Source organism: Mirounga leonina, unplaced genomic scaffold (genome assembly GCF_011800145.1).
Source record: "Mirounga leonina isolate KUSES-001 unplaced genomic scaffold, KU_Mleo_1.0 Mir_168, whole genome shotgun sequence".
In the NCBI taxonomy this organism is placed as follows: Eukaryota; Metazoa; Chordata; class Mammalia; order Carnivora; family Phocidae; genus Mirounga; species Mirounga leonina.
The window spans coordinates 17,372,092-17,396,833 of NW_023270426.1; the positions used below are offsets into that span (position 1 = coordinate 17,372,092).

Consider the following 24,742-nt stretch of genomic DNA (forward strand, 5'->3'; position numbering starts at 1 on the left):
GGTATAGAAGTAAAAGAAGAAAAACGGTTCCCCTCTCAAGGAGGTCCCTTCCAGAGGGGGATGTAAGGCACAAAATGATTAAAGAATACAAGGCCAACGCAAGATGTACATGATAGGAGAGCGTGCAGAGTGGGTCCATGAGTACTACTAACCACCAACTAATCCTGAATAAAAAAAGGTGTTAACTGGATGCTTAGACAATCCTCCCCCTGGCCCACAGCTGTCACACTGAGTCGGGGCGGGGGGGCGGGAATGGAACTCCAGCACGCTACATGGCTCTGCCCTGAACAATATTTAAAGTCCTGATCATGTAAATTCCCTTGATGTTCAAGTCTTAGAACCAACCAACCAACAAAGCACGCACGACTTAGTTGTAATTAGAGAACAGACTGTGAGTGCTACCAACCTGACGATTCAAAAGGTACAGCTGCCTCTTCCGGGGATGGGGCCCGTAGGCGTCCAGAACGGTCCAGCGTTTGACAGGCCAGCCTCGGCTGTCCCGCAATACAGCCTCTACCAAAACTAGGCTGTCCCGAACCCCTGGTAATTGAATCGTTTACCTTTACACCAAGAAGGTTGGGAAAGCACCAACATCCGCATGCGGTGTGGGCCCAGGCCGACTTCGAGGAGCTCGAGCGGTGAGACCTAAAGTCCCCATGAGATTGTCTGAAATGAAATAAGCACGTCAGCAGGGCCTATGGTGGTTCCATGGGTGTTGATCAAGTGTGCTTTACTTATCGAGGAGCAGAAAATCATTGTCAAAGTGAGGAAGGCACAAGCACAGAGTCAGAAAGCTAAATTAAAACAATAAAGTGGGACGCCTGGGTGGCTCAGATGGTTAAGCGTCTGCCTTCGGCCCAGGTCATGATCCCAGGGTCCTGGGATCGAGCCCTGCATCAGGCTCCTTGCTCAGCAGGGAACCTGCTTCTCCCTCTCTCTCTGTCTGCTTGTGCTCTCTCTGTCAAATAAATAAAATCTTTAAAAAAAAAATAAATAGGGCGCCTGGGTGGCTCAGTTGGTTAAGCGACTGCCTTCGGCTCAGGTCATGATCCTGGAGTCCCGGGATCGAGTCCCACATCGGGCTCCCTGCTCAGCGAGGAGCCTGCTTCTCCCTCTGACCCTCCCCCCTCTCATGTACTCTCTCTCATTCTTGCTCTCTCAAATAAATAAATAAAATCTTTAAAAATAAATAAATAAATAAATAAATAAATAAAGCTTTTTGGGTAATAAAAAAAATCAAAAGGCTTAAAAAAAAAGTACAGCTGAAAATGGTTGAGAGATAAAAGCAGAAGGGAAGAAAGGTAGGGCACTAATACCCCCAGCTCACTTGGGGAAGGGATTAGTTGACTAATACTGTCTAAGGATGATGGAATAAGAACGAGAGATTTAAGTATTCAAAACTACACAGGTAATACAAGGCCTACAAATAATTTACTATAAAAAATTTTGGAAGGGGTAGGATAAATGAGGTAAACCCTCACTTTTCAATAGGGAAATTAACACATACTATCCAACGCTGGAGAATCAAAAACTAGTTGGCAAGAGTGGTCATTAGATGATGCTGTAGCTGGGGATGGGAACATGGGAGCTAACTGTCCTACTCTTTTATGCACGTTTTTAAGTTTTCATTAAAAAAGTGGGGGAAAAAACCCATAGTGAGTGAATTGAGAAATCTTTTTTTTTTTTTAAGATTTTTATTTATTTATTCATGAGAGACAGAGAGAGAGAGAGGCAGAGGGAGAAGCAGGCTCCCAAGGAGCAGGGAGCCCAATGCGGGACTCGATCCCAGGACCCTGGGATCATGACCTGAGCCGAAGGCAGACGCTTAACCATCTGAGCCACCCAGGCGCCCGTGAATTGAGAAATCTTTGTTTTGGAATTATGCTAGTAGCCACCATAAAAACTAGAAACAAAAAAGGGAAGGTGGTTTGTTGGGAATAGGACTTGGAATAAGGACCGGTGAAAGCAAGACAGAAGACTGTTGGCTTTCCATGTTAAGTCTGTGACCATATGCATAAATGAGAAAATGTTTTTAAAAACTAAAGAACTAAAGTTAAAAAGACAGACAATAACAAATATTGGCAAAGATGTGGAAAAGTTGGAACTCTCATATATCGCCAGTGTGATAGGGAAATGGTACAACCACTTCGGAAAACAGTGGGACAGTTTCTCAAAAGGTTAAACACAGTTACTATACGACCCAGCAATTTTAATCCTAGGTATCTACCCAAGAAAACTGAAACATGTCCACACAAAAATCTCTACACCAACGTTCATCACAGCATTATCCATAATAGCAAAAAAGTAGAAACAACCCAAATGTCAATCAACTGATCAAAGAATAAACAAACTACGGTACTCCTGTGCAACAAAATACTACTTGGCAGTAAAAAGAAAGGAAGTACCGATATACACTACAGTATGGATGAATCTTGCAAACACTAGGCTAAGTGAAAGAAGTCAGACACAGAAGACTATATACGGGGGCGCCTGGGTGGCTCAGTCATTTATGCGTCTGCCTTCAGCTCAGGTCATGATCCCGGGGTCCTGGGATCGAGCCCCACATCGGGCTCCCTGCTCAGCAGGAAGCCTGCTTCTCCCTCTCCCACTCCCCCTGCTTGTGTTCCCTCTCTCGCTGTGTCTGTCAATTAAATATTTTTTTAAAAAAGGCTATATACGGTATGATTCCATTTATATGAAATGTCCAGAAGAGGTAAATCAATAGAGGGCAAAAGTGGATCGACAGTAGCCAAGCTATGGGAAAAGCCCAGTTTCCATCGACTGATGAATGGATAAAGATGGTGTGTGTGTGTGTGTGTGTAATGGAATATTACTCAGCCATCAAAAAGAATGAAATCTTGCCATTTGCAATGATGTGGTTGGAGCTAGAGTGTATAATGCTAAGCAAAGTAAGTCAGTCAGAGAAAGAAAAATACCATACGATTTTACTCAGATGTGGAATTTAGGAAACAAAACAGATGAACATAAGGGAAGGGGAAAAAAGAGGGAAGCAACTCATAAGAGACTCTTAACTACAGAGAACAAACTGAGGGTTGATGGAGGGGCTGGGAGTGGGGAGTGGACCAGATGGGTGATGGGCATTGAGGAGGGCACTCGTTGTGATGAGCACCGCGTGCTGTAAGTGATGAATCACTAAGCTGTACTCCTGGAACCATATTACACTATATGCTAACTGTAATTTAAATAAAAATTTGGAGGAAAAACAACACAGGTAAAAAGTAGAATACTGGTTGCCAGGGGCTGGGGGCGCTGGAGCAATAGGGAGCGACTCCTAATGAACACAGGGCTTCTTTTAGGAGAGAGGAAAATGTTCTCATAGTAGACAGTGGTAGCAGCTGTGTGACTCTGTGCATATACTAAAAACTACTGAATTGTATACTTGAGAAAGATGAATTCGATAGTATATGAGTATACTTACAGTATGTATCTTAATAAAGCTGTTATTTTTTTCAATTAAAAGGGTAAACAAAAACAGTGGCAAGTTGTTGAAACTTGCCTTTCGAAGCCATGCTCTCTGCAAGAATATGGATCTAGTAACAGTGAATGAGCACTCGCGTTTCATCCTCGCTTACACGTATGTGACAAAAATTAATACTAGTACTAAAATTATACCAAAACATGTAACATCTTTTTAACCCTTTCAAAATAAGGGAACAAATCAAAAGCTTAAAGTCTCACCCTGACCACAGCCAGTTTCACCCTGCCCACATAAAATACCAGCATGCCAAGGGCAGCAAGTAACTAAGAGAGTCATGGAGCCTTCTAAGGCCGTGCTGAAAACTTTAGTTTCCTTTCTTCTTTGATTGAGACTCATTTGCATTCAATGGCTAATGTGAGCTGTAGTCTGCCACAGGATATGAGTTGTGGGTTTTATTTGTGTACGAGGCCAGGATGGTAAGAGGAAAGATTGTTGGGAAGAAAGATTTAGAAGGGGCCATCGGAAGGACAGGTGGGCTCCAGGCAGGCCTGTCATAAACTTAGTTTCGATGGTTAAGATGCAACTAACATTTCTATTTACTTCCGGATGGGTGGTTCTGGGCTCTGCATGGAAACACCCAATAATGAGCCCTTGAGTTTACCCTGAGAGCGAGAGCATATGAGCTGAGGACACACATAAAAAGAATAAGTGAAGAAACGGGGATTAAGTGAAAGGTGAGACAGTTGTCATTTAAACTCATTCACTTAGGAAACTGAGCAGCAGCCAACGCTTCAGGGGGAAGGGGACAGACGTGCCTCTGCCTGACCCGAGCGACACACGACAGTCTCAACCGCTCCCTCCCGGCCATCAGCCATCTACACCCTTTTGCCGATGAATGTATTGTATCTCCGGCATGAGTAGCTAAGAAAACACTTACTGAATAAATGAACGAAAGAAAACATGTTTCACTCAAATCTATGGTTGAATGTCTTTTATTGAAGCATGGCGGGGAGGGGCTCCTGTTGCTACTGGCTGGTCCACGCCAGTGACCCGCCCCCACATGTCATCTCGGTGGGCCTGTCGGGCTGCCCAAGTCACCCGAGAGTGGGCCACTGCAGCGCAGAGGGCAGCACGCACCGCTCTCCCGCAGCGCAGCGCACCCCGGGCTAACAGCACGCAGGCGGGGCCCCTCAGCTCCTACCGGCTTCCACGGAGAGCAAGGCACGCACGTGCTCTGCTCCCGGAGCTGATTCCTTGGTTCAATTCCTCAGCTCCAGCTGCAGTTCCAGGGCGCTGGGCTCCTGTGGCCCAGGACCGAGCGAGCTTCCGGGGCCCAGGTGTGCACGCCACCTGTTGTCCCAGGCCCCGGCTAGCTAGCCCTTCACCACCTTTCCACAGGTGCTTTCTCTGAAACACAAACGACGTGAGGGACCCACTTAAAATCCCTCTGTGGCTTCCCACTCCCTACTGGCCTATCGCTTTCCTTTTCAGGCTCATCGGTGCAGATGGCCTTCTGCCCTACGTCCAGCATCCTATCCGTGCCCCCAGCAGCCAGATTCGTATTACTCCTGCTGCCGGGGACGCTTTATCCGACTTGTGACATCTTCAAAAGCACTTTCCCTGGGAAGAAGCCTCTTCTGACCTTGTGGTCAGGTAGGTATGTGCTAGATACCATCTCAGCTGCTCGGGAAGAACACCGGGACTGGCCGCTCACCATTTCCACTCCTGAATGACAGCCCTCGACATGCTGAGCTGCCATTCTCATTTCCAGGGTCACCTCTCCCTCCTGGGGGAGGCTGGAGCATCGCAAAGACCTTCCACCCAGTACCGCGTGGGCACAGAGTAAATACAGAAGACACCAGTGACGGAGTGGCACAGTTCGTGATGGAGTAGAAATCAAGGCCAACATAATATTTCTGTAATGACTCTGGTACTTTTAGGTTGGGTTAGGCAATATCCTCTCACTAAGATTAGCATCAACTCCGAGAAATATTTTATGCAATTGTAAAGTCCCAGTTAAATTCCTTTGTACCACTGGAGAAATAAAGCCTTTGATTAAAAACTAAAATTTCCCCAGCCCTCTGAAAAGGGGTGGGGGAGGGGAGCAGGTGTGGAAGAATGTGTGATCTGTCATATTCTTTAGTCAGAGCCATAAACGTGTTTGGGTAAGACAAAAAGTGATGTTCTGATAACGTTGATAAAAGTAACTTGAAGATTGGGTCACAGGAAGCCCAAGATAAATGCTGAGAGGAAACAGGTTCTTTTTGAAGTAGCCTCTTCATAATCATTTTCCCACACATTTGTTCAACTTCCGAAGGAGGACTGAAGACCTAATTTGTTTTGCAAATGAAACAGCCTAAGAATGAGACATTCAGCTACTGTTGTAACAAATGTGTTTAGAGGCTCCTCCAACTCACTTCAAGTTTAGGCTGTGGCTAGAGGACTGCTCTGGCAAGCCCTGGCTAACTGTGGTCCCCTAGGCTGGTCCTCGGCTACGTTTTTTGCTTTGTTTTGTTTTTGTACTTTGCTTTTTAAAAGAGATTTCTGGAGGGTCTTCCTTAGGACAGACAATGTCCTCAGCAGCATCCTGACAACATGGGCGGGCGGTAGCAGGTGCATCTTAGTGGTATGGCTTTGGTGAAACTCAACTGGGGAAGATGGGCAGAGGATGCAAAGGCAGCACTATTTATTCTCTTGTTTAGGCCACGGCAGGTCTTTCATCTTGTTTTAGTGTTCCACACACTGTAGGAGTGTGACCTAAGTTAGCAGTTGGGAAAAGGAAGAGAGCGAGCCCAGCAAGGGCCAGAGGAGTCTCCTGTGCACAAAGCACGTTTAAGTCCTCTGAGACTTGCTGACGAATCAAAACTTCTCATTGCCTGCCGTGACTTACGTAAGGCCACCCAGTGCAAAGCCTGCTAATTAATAAACGTCTGTTACAAGAATACATGATTAACAAGAATTCAAGCAATGTTTTGTCTTGCAGATTAAGCTCATCAAAAATTTTTAAAAGAGATCATGGTACCTTAGCACTAAGAAATGTCTTTTACTTTTTAGTCAGATACATTTTACATATGCACCTCTTGAAGATTCTGTTCTCAAATACCAAGTGAAAAAGGATAACAAAATTTGGATAAAAGTATTTTTGGTAAAAACAAGTTTGTTTGTTTTTAAGAGAGAAAGAGTGCAGGGTGGGGGGCGGGGCAGAGGAGAAGGAAAGAGAATTTTAAGCAGGCTCCACGCCCAGCACAGAGCCCAATAGGGCTCAATCTCACGACCTTGAGATTATGACCTGAGCCAAAATCAAGAGTGGGACACTTAATTGAATGAGCTACCCAGGAACTCCCCCCCCAAATGTTATCAATTAGAAGCGCGTTTTACCTTTTTATTTTTTAAAGATTTTATTTGTTTGAGAGACAGAGCCCTAGAGAGAGACAGAGAGAGAGAGAGAGCAAGCATGAGTGGAGGGCAGAGGGAGAGGGAGAAGCAGATTCCCCACTGATCCAGGACCCCAGGATCACGACCTGAGCTGAAGGCAGACGCTTAACCAACTGACCCACTCAGGTGCCCAGAAGCACATTTTATTTTATTTTATTTTATTTTTTTTAAGATTTTATTTATTTTTCAACAGAGAGAGAGAGACAATGAGAGAGGGAACACAAGCAGGGGGACTGGGAGAGGGAGAAGCAGGCTTCCTGCCAAGCAGGGAGCCCGACGCGGGGCTCGATCCCAGGACCCTGGGATCATGACCTGAGCTGAAGGCAGACGCTTAACGACTGAGCCACCCAGGTGCCCCCAGAAGCACATTTTAAAACCTTTCTCCCAGGTTTATGTTTCATGATGATTTCTATTTCAGGACTCACAACATGAAATATTTTGGGTGTAAAATGACACTGGGCTCTCTCAACTATACCAAATTGAGATGCCAAGCACAAAGACCATACCTACTAATATCAGGATGGACGTAAACACAAGACAGTTCGGGAAAGAAGCAGACCACCACTACAGGTATTAGGTAAAGATTTTTATTTCTAACTTAACCATGCTGCATGTATACATACAATATCAATATATACAACTTGAACAAATACAATTTATACATAAAATACAATGAAGGTGTGGCTTTTGAAATTAATGCAACAAACTCATTATAAGATTTGCAATTTTGGCCAGTATACAGTATTGTAGTAATCCTACTGAAGTTATTAATGATTTAAATTAATCAAACTACAGTATAAGTTCAAAGGCACTAGGAAGATCTATGTTTTCTTCTAGCATTTTAAGAACAAAGAATCACTAAAAAGGAAAACAAATGTATACATTAAGAAATTGGGCAGACACTGGCGTGCTTAAATGTAAACTCTACCCATTCCTTAATTCAGAGCCCTGTAGGAAAGAGGGACTTCCCTTAATATAAGAGTTAAGGGGAAAGATGTTTTTAAAAGACTGAAAACAACAACCCAAAATCCATAATCATAACTTTTAAAAAAACATGTTACAGATGAAGTAGTACTGACCCCCTCCCCCAAAGTAACCTTAAATTTCTTGCTGCAAAAAAGGTCCCCTTCCCCCAGAAAAAAAGAGGACATACCTTGTCAAATGGACTCTACTTCCCAGATAAACACAAAGATGCAAGCCACCCCCCTATACCTTGGTTAAGCTTATATTTTACAAGAATCTAAACAAAAATGGGGGGGTACTACTATATTTTAATATCTTAATTATTAGTATATATAATTGAGATTTTAAAACAGGGTTTATTAAAGAACATACATTCTACCAAGGTATCTTTTAATAAATAAACATCACTTTTTTAAATTAAAAATACTCGACAACCTATTTATATGTGACACTCATTTTAAGATTTTTTTTTTTTTTTAATTTGACATAGAGAGACACAGCAAGAGAGGGGACACAAGCAGGCAGAGTGGGAGAGAGAGAAGTAGGCTTCCTGCTGAGCAGGGAGCCCGATGTGGGGCTCGATCCCAGGACCCTGGGATCATGACCTGAGCCGAAGGCAGACGCTTAACGACTGAGCCACCCAGGTGCCCCCGTGACACTCATTTTAAATTTGCCTATTTATTTCAAATAATGAGGTTTCTTCATCTATATCCTTTCACGAAATTAACACTGAAGTTACAAAATATTTCATTTTATGGACAAAGACACAGTACACGTGAAGAAACCACAGAATTGCTATGATTAAAGCTAAATGAATAACTCTAAAGTCAGTATCCATGTTTTCATATGGATATTCAAGCCTGGCTTGAATATCTTATTTTGCTATTTCATAAAATGAATATCTAATGTACATCTGGTATAATCAGTTCTAATGTAAATGCTTTAAAAAAAATAATAACTACTAAAGTGGCCTGTTTTGTAAATTCCTCAATGTTTTGACTTTTTACAGATTTCTTTTTGTTACTGCAGCGGAAGTGGAATAGAAAAATAAATCTAACATACTGGCTTAAATGTCCTATGTTTTAAATAAGCTTAATGCTAAAGTTATTCCTTTCCCACAGCAAAGGGAATACAGTCAACGATATTTTAAGAGTGCTGCCTGGTGACAGATGGGGAGCTACACTTGTGGTGAGCACAGCGTAACAGAGCAGGTGAATCATGTTGTCCACCTGAAACTAATGGAACACACACGGTGTCAACTCTACTCAAAAATAAAATAAAATAAATAAAAAATAAAGTTATTCCTTTCCTATTAACTGGATGGCTAAAGGCTAGAGATAAGGACTTTTAAAAAGAAGTCTGCATCTGTTTTTTTCTACTGGTAAAATGAAGACATTTCTAGAGCAAATACTAACAGTTAAATGTGCATCTACAATTGCCAAGATATTCTGTGCACACCAAGCTTTTACAAGACACAAATTTACCTCTAGTCTTCACAGTACCTAAACAATGCCCCACAGAAGTCATAAACTTCTAACTATCTTACACATTACAAAGAAAATGCTGCCAGTTAAATGCAATTCTTATTAACTAGAAAATATTCACTATACACAGGACATTTAGTACACCACCTTTGGAATGTACTTTAAATTTAGGGACACATTGTTACCACCACCTCACAAGTCCGCCACCTTCGCTCACTCACCCCCACTCCATATACAGCTTTGGAACTACAAACCAATATTTAACCAAACTTATTAAAATACTGTTCACTTAGTAAATACTTATTTATGAAGTCTCAAACTTGCAACCAATGGACTTCAGGGCTGATTACATAATTTTAAAATCATAAAAGATAAAATATTAAGTGGTTCAGGAGTAGCTTCACTTACAAAAAATTTAAAATCTTGTAAGCAGCCAACATAAGAACAATTCTACTACAACTTATTTACTATAAAATAAAATTTCTTATTTTTAGAGAAATATGGTCTAACTGGGAGTTGTCAATAAAAGAAATTAAGGGAAAAATATTTTCTTTTTATAAAATATTAGTAAAAGCAAAACAAAGTGTTTTAAAGCCAAAGAATTAAAAGACACATATTTTCTGCTTTGGTTGCATTTTGTGGAGAATGGAGACCTTTCTCAGTTGGGAGATACAGAGCAATTTCCATCACAATTAGAACTCAGACACAGGAAAGCAAGCATCCATTAGTCACACTTCAAAGTGAATTTTAGAAAATATACACATATGGGCAAAGATCAGTGACCAATACTAGCTTCTTAATTTTCTGCAACTGTGACTCCTTTCTATCTACATACAAATTCAATGCTTCAAGAGAACACAAAACCAGAACAAAAATAGTGCATTTGACTTGAAGTGGCAAAAAAGGTCGAGAGGTCCAGAAGAAACATATTTCCAACTTTTGTATTTTAAACATGTATACTTCTAAAGACTGTTGAATAATAAAATTTTCTAAAGATCAGTAACATGAGTTATCTTATACTTAAAACACAATGTTAGTATAAAAATTAGAACATTTTTAAACAGGCCACGCGGGTGTTAGGATCGAATGTCGTCTTCGATATGTAGCCCACACATTCATATATGACAGCACAACACAGGACAATGAGATCTGCTACTTTCTGTGTGCAAAACAGGACTTACGTTTTTCTTCTATTTTGACTATCTAGTTACCTAATCATTACAGCAGTTGAATAAATCACTAGCAGATTTACGTATACATTTAAACTGCGACTCTCTATAGTATGAGCTGCTCCCCCAACTTCCCTTCACAGTATAAACTGGAGCGTAATATGACAATTTGAAGAACTACCAGTTGTACAATTTTAATATGACATTAATATTTATATTGACTAAGACTTATTAGGCAATTCATTAGTTCCAGTCTTACTCCACAACTTACAGCTTCCATTATTTGAAATTACAGAATAGTCTTCAGTGTTTTAAGTAAAGATTTTGTCCAGGCATGAGAATATCACTAATTTTTATTGTGACTTTAAGTCTGTAACATTTACTGAAGTAAAGAGTCAAGTACAGTTTCAGGCTTTGCAGAACGCTTTCTGTTTGGAGGAGAGAAAAAGAAAACATGAATGCTTTCCTAGAAGACTGAATGCAAACACTTTACATTAGGAAGCAGGTAATACAGGGTGGCCATAAGGTCTAGAAACAGGCCAACGTTTGACAGGTCTATGTTAAGAGATCAATTAAAGCCCACCTTTTTAGGCCAGGGGAAGCTGCCTCAAGTAGGAGCGAGAGCACGGCACTCCACGCCCCCAACCAGAATATAAGGGGTTGAGTGGATGAAAACTTCTAAAGCTGGACTAGATAGGCTAGGCCACGCGGGCTGCATGCTTGTCAGACCTGAACCCCTTGATTATCTGTTCTGGGGCATGCTGAAGGTACAGGTTCACTCAGTGAAAAAAGGAGACACAAATCATCTGAAGCAACACCTTACAGACAATGGACCAATGGAAATGCTACACGAACATACTGTGTTCACTGGAATTTTGCTTGGCACATTGACCTATGCATTTCTAATAAGGATATCCCATTGAACATTATCAGGTAAAGTAACGCAGTATCAATAAACCTTATGTTATGTATATTTACCTATGTTTATGGCCATCTATTATTTTCATAATACAGAAGGCTAATTTTGGTACACAGAGAATGGTAAGTGTGGCTCACCTAATGTAGGCTCAAATGAACTTTTTTTATGTTAAACCACAAAATAAATATTTTTAAGTGAGTATTCTGAAAACTGTAACCACATACCTTATCAAATTGTTTGTTTTAGGTCCTTATGGTTAAAAAAAAAAAAAGTGACAAAAACTGTGAGATGTCATGTAAATAATCTGGATTTTGGCTCCTCCTTTGAAACGAGAAGATCCAGCAGCAATGGGCCCTTTATTCTCCAAACTAACTAGGAACAGGGGTAGTAGCCACTTACTCCAGACAGACCACTCTCCACTTTGCCCCAGTCCCAGCCACTGTTTATTTTTCTCCTACACTGAGGCCAACTGCCTTACCGCTTATCATCACCCTTCACTATAATTTTTCTTATCAACTGCAGAGTTAAGAGGAAAATATCTCTATTAAAAAATGGAAAAACAAAAGATCTAATGGAATTTGTGTTTCTTTGACTTCTTCATTCACTAAATATTACGCACATGGCTTCTGTTGACATACAAAAAGTTTTTAACAACTGGAATCTAAATGCTAAAAAAGGTAAAAACTCGTATACTTTTAAAATGCTACTGATTCCTCCTGAGTTCAACTATACCAAATTTATAAATGTTAGGCTATATCTATGATATTACATAACACAAAAATATTAAAACCATACAATTTTATCTTACATGTAACTCAGAAGTCTCTAGACTCAAAGTAGGGAGAAAAATAAGCTTATTATTTCCTATCATTTCAGGAGCCCCAAGTATTACAATCGGTTTAAATAAGCAGAGTAGTACTTGATGTAGGGAAGGGAGAGAAGAAATAAGCTCCATCCCGATTTCCCTGGGCTTGTTATGATACATATAGACTACTCAACAGTCAAAACCAGTACTCAAAGGAGAGGGAAAGATGGTCAGACAAGTTTTCTTTAACTGGTGACTGAGAAGGTCAAGGTTGTTGGGGCAAAGTTTATGATAGAAAAGCAAGGCAGCAAATACAAGACCTTGGGAGTCGACCAGGCAAATGAATCAGCATCTCACTAGAAGAATTACTATTAAGAATTAAGGGATTAAGATAACAGATGACTTCTAATACATTCGGATAGAACAAAGTAAATTAAAAATAAACTCTGTTACTGAGGAGGGCTAAAGAGGTTGGAAGACTTAATTCTTTAGTTCTCACTTACTCAAATCATAACTACATAAGGGCTAATATTTATTTAAATACATCTAAAATGCATCTTTTTAATACAGCTAAAATACTTATTACAACTAAATTTCCTCTAAATGTGTCTAATTAGAATATCCTGCTGCCTTTATTTCCTAGTACTGAAAGGCAGTCCTTACCTTCGCCCTGTCTTAGGCCTTGCTTTCCCCTTCGAAGTCCGTGGCCTCTCTAATTTCATCAAGGACTGCCGGAGGCTCTCCTCAGTGTAGGCAAGATACACGTGGGAAAGGTCCACTTCAAAGGGCTAAGTAAAGGGAACAAACACAAGACACTCTTATAGGAAGGATTTAAACCAGATGTTGAGGGAAGATGTAAAAAACTGAATAAACTCCTAGAAAAAACCTGCAGAACACAAAACCAAAGAAATGTCTAAGGATATCTTCTAATGCCATTTGTCTCAGATATATTCACCAAGGGATGGTAAATAAGAAGCCCCAACACACTATAAATTCCCTTACAGGAAAGGGGGACTGCTACTGTTTTCCCTGCAACTGCTGCTCTTGCTGACCCAAGTCGAGGTCTAGTTCGCAGAAGTACAGACCCATTCTGGTCTCCAACTATCCCCCCACAGCCTGGAGAGGGGGCAAAGAGTGCTCTGAAGAAGCCGCCATGCCCCTCGTGTCGTACAAAGCATAAGCCTGCCCTCATGACTGAGAACAGAAAGGTCCTCTATCACCCCTCCTGGGGCTTCTCTTCCCAAGAGATCCGCCTATTTTTCAGCAGAGCTGATTAATTTATATCATATTGATAACAGAATTTAGTAACCCAATTCCTAATAAAGGAACTGTAGTTACAAAAAAAAAAAAAAAAAAAGCACTCTTACATCTTTCTCTTTTTTATCAGGAGCTGGAGTCTGCTTCCTCATGTTATTTCCTGTGTAGGCAACACATTTCTCAAAAAAGGAAAAAACGGGGAGGGAGGAAAAATGTCTTAATTAGCAATTAGTACTATAAATAAGGCAAATTACTATGAGATATACTGATGTTACGCTCATAAAACATGCTCAAAATTTGAATGCTGAAAAAAAAAGGGATTTACAGATCATACAGTCCTATGAAGCCCCAAACTACACCATTTCCCCTGAAAAGTCTGTGTGCTATGATATAGTTAATTAAGAAAACATCTTATCCACCCTAGTGGATTCTCATCTGATTCATTCTCTGGACCATCTTTCTCCCCTCACAGCCAGCACAGATCCAGTCTATAGGAAACACTCCATAAGTATTTCATGGAAGGATGCAGATAATACTCACTAGCTGCCATTCTCCTATGTCTTCATTCCAATGGACATAGTTTTCAATCATTTCCTTTTAAGAATCAAAGATGATCTACTTTTAATATTTAATAACATTTGAAATACTGGAAAATATTCACAAAACTAAAATCTTATTAAGTAAAAAAAAGATGCCTCAAAACATTATATACTGCATTATAACTTTTTTATATATTTAAAAATACAGACTTTGAAAGAATACATGTAAATGCAAGTAAACTATATTCTTCCATAAAAAGCAAGGAAAGAACATGAAAAACATGGGATTCAGGATGATGGTTACCTTGAGTTGCAAGAGGCAAAGGGATGGAAGAGGGAAGAGGAAAACCATTTGGTTAGAAGTAGGTTACTGTTGTGGTATTAGCTTTTGTTATTGATGACAAGTTCACTACAAAATAACCAAAACAAACAAACAAACAAAACTAACCCCAACTAAATAAAGGCAGGTCATCCAAAGACCAATAAGAAGAATGTACCATGAACCAATAATTAATTCTGTGCACCTGAGGTCCAAAGGAAAAAAATATTAAGGCTTATTTTCAGAAAAAAATCGTGATATACTCACATTTTTTGAAAAATCAGTATGTTAAGGTTTACTAAAATGTACTAGAAAAATAGAAATTTTGAATAAAGAAGAAGAAAGGCTGAGATTTTAAAGTTATACTAGAATTAAGAATCAGCATCCACCTGGAGATGGATAGCAGGGATGATTGCAACATGCTGTGAATGTACTCAATGTCACTGAACTGTATTCTTTTTTTTTTTTCTTTCAAAATTTATTTATTTTGGAGAGAGACAGGGAGAGAGAAAAAAGAAAGGAGGGAAGGGCAGAGGGAGAAAGAGAATATCAAGCAGACTCCCCTCTGAGCACAGAGCTGGACGCAGGGCTCAAACTCACGACTCTGAGATCATGCCTGAGCTGAAATCAAGAGTCGGACGCTTAACTGAGCCACCGAGGCACCCCTGAACTGAACTAATCTTAAAAATAGTTTAAAAAGGTAAATTTCATGTTATGTTTATTTTATCATATACACCACACTACGCCATACATACACACACACACACACAGTTGGTATCCATAAGCAGGAAGAAAAATTAGCAAAGGAGTTCTGTTTATTCTATTTATAGGATTAATTATATTGAATGTATAACTAGGACCTATACCTTGATTCTGAATGCAATTATATAAATCTAGGTTCCTCCAAAGGGCTGAGAAATTCTTAGATACTTACATACTCACAGAATTATGTATTAAGAAAAGTTAACAGCTGAAGTGAAATGTGATGGCATTAGTTCAAGAAAATTTTACTGTCAATAACTGAAATGCAGATATTTACCATCAATTAAATTATAATTTACATTCCTTATTTCTTCACCCCAGCCAGTGATATAATATCTAGAACAGAGAACTTCCCTCTTACCTGATAATCTTGAGGTATGAAGTTATCAATGATAAGCATCTGAAGCCGGAGCTCCCGGCTAAGCTGTCGAATATTCTCCAGCAGGCCTTCAATTTCCCTCTGGTGCTCCTGTTGGAGATCAGCCATCTACCAAAAAATCAATAAAAATATTAAGGGCAAACAAGATTTTAAATATAAAACAATTTCAACTGATAAAGGCACTGGCCTAAGAAATCCTATAAGAGCTTACTCAATTCCTTCAACAAACAATGGACAGAATGACACTATCCATCACTATTTCCATGTTATTAAGGTTGGAAATATACAATACAGCTTAATAGCTAAAATTTGAAATTGCACACAAAGGAGAAAATGTTATTTCTTTAAAATTGTAAGCATACATTAAGATCTCTTTAGGATTCTTAATCATACTTACTCAAAGAATTTTTTTTTTTTTTAATTCAGAGCTACCTTTGGAGGTAATTTCTAGGAGACCAACCTCTGATTTGGCAGCCATCAGCATAGTCCAAACTTTCTTTAATTTCTTGGTTTTTCCCTGTGCCTCCTCTTGCAAGCTGGTATATTTTTCTTCAATATCCAAGCGTTCTTGCTACAACAAAAATTGATAAACTTTAGAATAATTTTCTTCATTAAATCAAAAATTTAATTTTTTAACAAATGATAAAAATGTTTAGCAACTATTATCTTTCAAAGCAATTCACAGATCTGCTTTAAAATTTCATTAAGATTATAGATATAAGATAAACACCATATGATTTCACTTATACGTGCAATCTAAAAGATGAAACAAATCAACAAGCAGACAAACAAAAAGCAGAAACAGACCCATCACTACAGAAAACAAATTGATGGTTGGGCTTGGGGGGAGACAGAAAAATGGGTGAAGTGGAGTGGAGGTACAGGCCTTTGGTTACGGAATAAGTCATGGGGATGAAAGGTACAGCATAGGGAATATAGTCAATCGTACTGTAATAGGATTATACGGTGACAGATGACAGCTACACTTGTGGTGAGCACAGAACAACATATAGAGAAGTTTAATCACTCTATGTTGTACATCTGAAACTAGTGTAACACTGTGTGTCCACTACACTTAATTAATTAAAGATGACAGATATAAAGCTTTTCACTAGAGGACTTAAATACTTAAGGCAAAGTGTCAACCAAAACCAGAAAGTCACATTATTACCTCTTTTTCCTCAAGTTCTCTGCGAAGTTGCTCTGCTCTTTTCCTCCGTTCTTCCAGTTCCATATTAGATTCTTCAAGAAGTTTCTCTTGTTCCTCAGCTTTTGCCAACAAATCAACACCACCCACAATTACCTTCTTCTCCAGTGCAGATAATTTCTCTAGCAAAGACTGATGTTCTTGTCTGTTGATTAAAAATGAGAATATCCATCAATTATCTACTATTCTACCAATATCATTTCCCAAAACTTTACAGGTATCTGGAGGCAAAATTTTAAAATTGGGATATAATTATGTAACACCTCTATCAAATTATATCACAGGGTAGTATAAATTAACTTATGATTTAATCTATAACATCCAAGTTCACTGATAATTTTTCCTCCTACACAGAGATGAAATAATAAAAACAGATGTAATTTTTGGATATAGAACACATACAACAAAACCCTCTATCAAAAAAGCTATTCGAGAGACAAAAATCAAGCCTTTAACTACTATTCAATTTTCTTTCTTATATATCCTATGAAAAATACCAGAAATTTAAATCACGAATCCATCTCAATTAAGTAATACTCACTGGGCCTTAAGAAGATCTTTCTCCCGTTTCTCTAATTCAGCTCTAGCCTTGTTTCTTTCTTCTTCTTCCATATCAAGCTTTGTTTCAAGCGCTTTTCTCTCCTCATCAATTTTTGCTTGCATTTCAACCATCTTATCTGGGGATACTTTCTTTTTGCCTATATGAATCATTTAATTCCAACAATCACTTTGGAGCCAATTTTTCAGATTTGTGTAAATTATCTTCAATTATAAAAGATACATTCCTCAATAATACAAAACACAACATTTTAAGGAAATCAAATATTTTATTTCTATTTATTATGTTCCTAGAATAACTTTTTAACTAATTGCTAAACAAAATGTTGTGTAATTGTGCGATGATAACTAAGAACAAAAGTATGTGAAAGAGAAGCAAAACAGGTAAGTAGGAAAAAAAAAAAGAGAAAGGTTAATAAAGGAAAGTCAAATAAATTTAAAAAACCAAAGGATCTATGGGTCCCCAAATAAGATATCTGTTCAAAAAAGCAGTATAATTATTTAGTTACTTTTTTCTGATAACTAGGTACAAAATCAAGTGGCCTCCCAAAATACCTCCCCAAAACTTACTAAAACAAATGAATAAACAGAAGTCACATATAGACATAAATTGCACAGATAAAAGTGTCAGGCAAAACAGCAAGTTTCTAATATGTATCTTCAGAGTTTTTCTAAAATTTATGTCTAATAAAATTATTTGGAAGTATTTCATCTCATACCTAGTATACCTTAAAGGATGAAGTTTTATCCTAATCATATAATGGTTATATTATAATTAACCAGGCATTTTACATAAAGTTGCTGAGCTACCATGATCTAGCATCATATCTTAAATGAGCAACTAAAATAGCTCGTTACTATGTCAAACTCAGGATCCTAAACCTAAGCCATTTTAAATATGCCAAGTATCAAACATAAGTAGAAATACTACCAAATAATAAAGCTGGAAGTACAGCTTCCAATTGATTATTTTGACTACAGTGCCCAGTAGAGTGTTTCATACACACACGACAGATGTTCAATAAAAGCTTATTGAATGAATTTGAAAATCATAAAATTAAAATGAGAAATCAAAAAGAGAAAATAAAAAACTACGTTATTAAACTGGTTATGAAACTGAACCAAAGAGAATTCATTTCTGGAAATACCATTTCTTTGAAACACACCTTCCTTTAGAAAAACAATCAAACTTTTCGTAGAACTGGTGTGAGGCTCTCCTGAAAGCTCTCTGTCATTCTTAACTTCCTTCCCAAAGGACCACAGAAGGATGTAAACCAGAGGAGTTTATAAACTGTTATAATAAACTTGTGAACTAAGAACTGAGTTTATAAACTGTTAATGCCTCCACCCAAAAGCTAGCCCCTCCTGCTAACAAGGAAAGAGAACTGAAAAATAATGATGATGCAGATATATATCTGAATATATACTTTCAGGAACTAGGAGATGAAGAATTATTCATAGACTTCAAATCTTTAGGATACAATTATATTTAAAAAAAAAAACCCAAAATACCCAAGGGTTTAAAATACGTTACCCTTCCCTTCTATAGAAATAAAAGTCCAAAGTGAACTTCAGCCACAAAACAAGTCAGTTACATAAAAGAGTAAATAAGAGCACTGATCCAAATTCATGCCTTGGTGTGGTGTGATTCATTGCATTCCAAAAGTCAGGATGTAGACCTGAATATGTTGGCTTCCTTGGCACAGTCACCCATATTGAATGTTCTGATTTATGCTGTTAAAAAAATAATTTTAAAAAGTAATCTAATTCCTGTTCAGAGTGAACTCCTAGAAAGGATTTCTACTCAGTAGTACTATTTCCGAGAAATTTGAGGGGGGAAATTGTAGATTCAAGTATAAAGTTAAGTGCATGCAGAGGGTGCCTGGCTGCTGTAGCTGGTAGAGCATCCAACTCTTGATCTTGGGGTTGTGAGTTTGAACCCCACGTTGGGTATAGGGACTATGTAAAAATAAAATCTTTAAAAATAAATAAAGTGCATGCATTAAAAAATTATAACTTACTTTCTACCTCAGAATTACAAATATCTAAAGAAAAAACAGCAAGTATGTTAAGATAAAAAAACCTCTGAAGACATGGATACTAACAGTATAGTGGAAATGATCTGATAAACATATGCACATTAATTTTTAAGCATGTAGGGTTCTAACTGTTTGGTTAACTGTAAGTTAAAAACTTACAGTTTCCAACCCCATTAAGAGGCAGTAAATTAAAAAGATATTACATGTAGAAATACAAAAGCACAACCTGTTGATGAATTACTACTAGGCCTGAATTGCATTAGTTACTAAAAACCATTCAGGTAGTATTTTCCAACTTATGCTTTAGCAGCAAAAATCTTACTGTGCTCTTACAACATTCTCATAGAGATGTCCATGCATTTATAGCTAGGTTCAGTTTCAAAAGTTTGATATTTAAGTAACATAATTTTTAGCCAATATTATTCAGATAAATCACTGTATTTCTCTCCAAATAATATATTAGGCTAAGTGTGAATATATTCCAACTTTCCTAACCAGGCACTTAAAATCATGACATCACTAAAAATCACTTTTAGATTGTTTTTTTTTTAAGATTTTCTAAAAATCTTAACCAAAACAACCAAAAATCCTTCTTCTAATACTGCATGATACAATTCAACACAAAATTTCAGGTAAACAAATCTTTAAAAAAAATGGTGATGTCATACAGTATTTAATTAAGCCAAACAGGAGTAGTAATACTTTTAGTTGCTCTTTGCCACGTGTTCCAACCAAAACTGCCAAAATGAACTTCGGCAAGATAAAGTGAAAGGGAAGAATTTTGGGAAGACTTAACTGAATTAATTTTATTTTCATTACATGAGCACCTATGGACATAAGTAACCAGGCATTTGACTCCTTGCTTTAAAAAAAAAAAAAAAAAAAAAAAGCTTGAAAGTGAAAATCATTTAAATTTGTATTACCAAAATTTGCTTTAACGGGTCTTTAAAAACTTAGGAAAAAAGATCATGTCATCTGGTTCTGGTGTTATATTTGTCTATTTTGTCAATTAGGTCTAGAGAATCCAGTATGGTTGTCACTGTCAATCTAATACTTCTGAATTGTTCTTCTAAAAACATAGTTTGGAAACAAGAATGTTCCTAATACCTTCCTGAACAAAAACTGAAATGAATTTTTTTTTTTAATTTAAGAGAAAAAGTTAAAAAAAAAAAAAAGAGCTAATGTTGAAAGATTTTTTGAAATACAAAAGACAGATACTTACCTTGAAAAAAACTATTAAATTTAAAAAATGTAATGTAGTTAAATAACAAAGTTCTTTATAGTTTAAATAATTGTACCATGTGGGGTGCAAATCAATCACACCAACCTGCTTGATCTTTCAGTAAGAGTAGTAAGCAAATCGTAGACAGGAAGCATATGCACAGAGATGAAGAGGAAAAAAAGAAAATCATTATTTCCTTTGTAAAACAAAGAAAAATGTTTAACAGCATTTATTTATAGTATAAATATAGAAATAAATCATCAAAACTGAAAAAGAGCAGCTTTATGTAAAAAGAAAAACATATTCAACACAGAGATGTAATTAAAGCAAATAACATTAATTTAGACTAAGATTACAATTCAAATCAATCTCAAGAGCTTACAATGACTCCCAGACTTCTGCAAATATAACAGTTCAGCCCCAAGTGGTTATACTAACGGTACACATGGAATTGGGAAACTGCTAAGATCTGGGAAGTAACGTAAAAGGACAAAACAGAAAATTATGTCAATTTGAAAAATCAGTAAGTTAAAAGTAGCAAAATTTGCACTGTCAATTTCCAAAATTTCCCAATTCAATGTTCTAATATAAAGATCCCATACAGGTGTGCCTCCCCTTTAAGAAAATCCAACACAAAAACCTCAATCAACTAAAGAGATAAATTGGATTATAGTAATCTGCAGTGATAATTTGATTAACAAAAGGATTTAATAAAGAAATGTTAAGGACAGCAAGTTCTCCCAACAGATTTGATTTTCTAATGTGATTTATAAGCAATTTTTTCAGAAAAAAAAATTAATTGCATAAAGTGAAGTACACCTGTATACTAACGAAGTTGCATTCAATCCATTAGTAGATGGTTAAGGGTAATTATAATCCCATTGAGGTAAATGATCAACTGATGATTCAAGCAAAGAACACCTTAAAAAAAAGCCATTCGTATTTTTAAAAGGGAAGGTACGTACAAGTTACACACAGCAACCACATGCTAAGGAAAACCATTTTTCCACTTCACCAATATGCCCACATCACAACAGAAGAACTTAATGTTATGTGCTAGGTACACAAACAGTAACCAAAACTCCATGAATTGAACCAAGTACAACTCATTTCATAACATACTTTCATATAACTACTCTTTAAAGATTAAGGTAAATTTTAAAACCGAAACTTAAATTATAATGCTACTCAGGTATTTTCTCATATCTGACCATAATAATACCTCTATATGGTTTCTAAAGCAATTTCTTGTATTTCATAAATTGTCCTATAAAATTAATTGTTTTGGTAAAATGTACGAATTGTCAAGACAGAAAATGATTCCTAATATTCTTGGAATTCTTCCTCTAGAAAGCTAAATGCGTAAGAATAACCAAATGTGTTTGTTACTAGTTTTAGAAAAGTTAAGTACACAGATAATGCTTTAAAAGGCAGTAAGCTGCAATCTAGTAGAAAAAAAAATCAATTCCCTTTTCTTCTAAAAATATAAATAAAATTAGTAATACTTTTCAACTGATTTAAGGTTTAAGAAAAAGCCTTTATGACTGAAATACGTCTAGACAGATCCTGCATTAACTTCTTGTGGATCTGAAGTCTCTAATCATAGCTTAGAAAGTTTCTTAAAATCAAGCAGGTAGTTGAGAAACAGAGGAAAGTGGCCATTTGAAATAAAAGACTATCCAATGTATCTTTACGTGCTTCAAACTTTGGGAGCTTTCAATCTTAAGCTACCCCCAAGAGTAGGACACCAAAGCATAAAATCTTTATAACTTAAGACATGTTATAATGGGCATTGGTGTGTTGCCAAATGTAATCGGTACTTTTAGAAATTCAGGCTTCATGACTGCACGTCCCTTATACTGACTAGGATTGGAAGTTTATCCTGACACATAAAAAGGAACCATAAGAATTATTCTTTCAGACAGCTTACTAGCTCTCTTTACATGATCTCAATCGCAAAAGCACGAATCTCTCTTCCATTGTCTCAAACAGAAGCGTTAAGCACACGTTTTAGCAGTTACAGTTAACTGGAAGCAATGAGGAAGGGGGAAATCATCACATGCTTTGTTCTGCTAAGAAGTCCAACATGTACTCTTTAAGTAATGACGGGGAGCAGCGCAGCATTTCTGAAATGAAGCCCACGGGTGATGGGAAAGCCAAAGCTCCGTGAGAGAATGTAAGAGCTAGCACTCACTGGGCAAGGACTTATCCAGAGGCTTCTCTATGACAGAGCATGTAGAGTCTGAGCTACTGCCGCTGCTGCTGCCTGGAAGACAAGGAAGTGAGCCCGACGGGAGCCAGAGGAAGAGGAGACAAGAAAATGAACACATACACACGGGAAAATTCAGTTCCACAGAGAGAATTTTAAAGAAAAATCACGCTTTGCATTAAAGAACATTTCAAAATGTACTTTCCCTTAATACCAGTCTTTGTAGACTACCCAATGTTCTCTTGTTACAAAGCCAAACGGGGCACTTAGAAACTGCGTTCCTGGGGCGCCTGGGTGGCTCAGTCATTAAGCGTCTGCCTTCGGCTCAGGTCATGATCCCAGGGTCCTGGGATCGAGCCCCGCATCGGGCTCCCTGCTCAGCGGGGAGCCTGCTTCTCCTTCTCTCTCTGCCTGCCACTCTGCCTACTTGTGTTCTCTCTCTCTGTCAAATAAATAAATAAAATCTTTAAAGAAAAGAAACTGGGTTCCTTTAAGCGTCTACGGTGGGCAAACCCCACTGCCCACTTACAACGCAGTAACTCAAGAGGCTTGGAATGACAGGAATAAAAAACAAGGCATTTGGTGACGTTTAAGTCTATTTCAACTATTTACCTGGTAAGCTACAGGAAGTGAGTTTTAAATTTAAAGTTATGCACAATTAAAACTATAGGAATGATGAGTTACCCTTCATCACAGATAGCTTGGCTTGTCTCCAATTTTACTCTCCACCAAAACATCAAGCAACTGGATATAATTACGTATGTTTCAGGTTTCATGGCAAAACTGTGAAAGGCTCACTAAAAATTTTAAAATTTCTAAGCCTGGAAGGAAGGTAACCTACTAATAAATATTTTAACGTATTAAGCAATAGCTTTTTTTTCTATTTCAAATTTTATTTGTAACAAATCTATGAGCTGCTCTAGCTATGAACAGTCTATGAAAAAGTAGTATGAGCAGAAAACCATTTATCTAAATAAGGGGTCAGCAAGCATTTTCTGTTAAGGGACAGACAGTAAGTGCTTTAGGCTTTGTGGGCCATACAGCCTCATCGGAAAGCAGCTGTACACCATCTACAAACAAATGAGCATGGATGTTTAATAACATTTTCTTTATAACAACAGGTGGTGGGCCAGCAGACTATAGTTCTACTCTAAATCATGCTCTTCCTGTCTTTTGAAGTTACAGAACCTTTGGTTCTAAAATTTGGGACTCCTGGGTTTATTTTCAGCAAGATCATTTTAATAAGACAAGCAAAATATGCACCAGCTTGAAAACAATGATCCACACATTAATGATCCACGTTAATGGAAGAGAGTTCTGAAACAAATAAACATTAAGAGCAAAAACGTTTGAAAAGTGGGCCATTATAATATGTCTCTCTCTTTTGCCTGTTATCTATATCTTTATCACAATAAATACAAACTTACTTCACACTTGGCAACAAACGCCCCATAAAAGGGTAAGAATGAAAGTACATTTTATAAGGCAAAGTATTAAATTAAAAAAATAGAACCCTCATACAAGTTCATCATTTAAAAATTCAGTGACTTCTAAAGCCGAACCATGCTTGAGAAAAACGCCACATTATCCTGACTTCCTAAAAAAAATTTTAGGTTCCCAACACAAATCCAGGTCCTCACATAAAATTAAGACCCTGAATGAAATCTTTACATGGTATAACCACTGTCACAGATTTTTACAATTCTAAACTGTAAAAGAACATATGGCATTATGATTCAACTGTAAGTAGGAGATCAGCACAGGAGACAAAAATAAGGCAAAGTTAATCATGTATATGGCATATTTCCTCTGTGTGAATTGCTACCATAACTAAAAATGGCAAAAGAAAAGGCACGCACTCAGATGAATGTTAAACCATATTTAGGTAGCAATCCCAGTCAATTTCTAGAACACTAAAAAGAACTTACCCCTTCTTTTTTTCCTTTTCTCTCCATCTTCTCCAACCTCGCCCTCTTCATCATCCTCCTCCTCCGATCCACTGATATCGGAGCCTGATATCTCTTCCCCTTGAACAAA

General features: G+C 37.7%; 1 protein-coding gene and 1 pseudogene across 3 annotated transcripts in view; one reads left to right on the top strand and one right to left on the bottom strand.

The window, feature by feature from the left end:
- Positions 1 to 464: 464 nt before the first annotated feature.
- On the top strand, positions 465 to 906 carry LOC118017099 (annotated as a pseudogene).
- A 9,160-nt stretch (positions 907 to 10,066) lies between these two features.
- The window catches only part of KIF3A (kinesin family member 3A), a 50,472-nt gene continuing 35,796 nt past the window's right edge, over positions 10,067 to 24,742 (bottom strand). Inside the window, exons 9-18 of one of the 3 annotated variants that reach the window (XM_035014103.1) lie at positions 24,634 to 24,732; positions 20,602 to 20,610; positions 17,219 to 17,375; positions 16,642 to 16,822; positions 15,931 to 16,041; positions 15,453 to 15,578; positions 14,012 to 14,065; positions 13,582 to 13,650; positions 12,878 to 13,002; positions 10,067 to 10,918 (exon numbers count right to left, since the gene is read on the bottom strand). In XM_035014103.1, the coding sequence (XP_034869994.1) occupies positions 10,870 to 10,918; positions 12,878 to 13,002; positions 13,582 to 13,650; positions 14,012 to 14,065; positions 15,453 to 15,578; positions 15,931 to 16,041; positions 16,642 to 16,822; positions 17,219 to 17,375; positions 20,602 to 20,610; positions 24,634 to 24,732 (980 nt within the window). In that variant the 3' untranslated portion in view covers positions 10,067 to 10,869. The remainder of the gene's footprint in view (positions 10,919 to 12,877; positions 13,003 to 13,581; positions 13,651 to 14,011; positions 14,066 to 15,452; positions 15,579 to 15,930; positions 16,042 to 16,641; positions 16,823 to 17,218; positions 17,376 to 20,601; positions 20,611 to 24,633; positions 24,733 to 24,742) is intronic. The other 2 variants (XM_035014104.1, XM_035014105.1) reach the window with 2 other exon arrangements.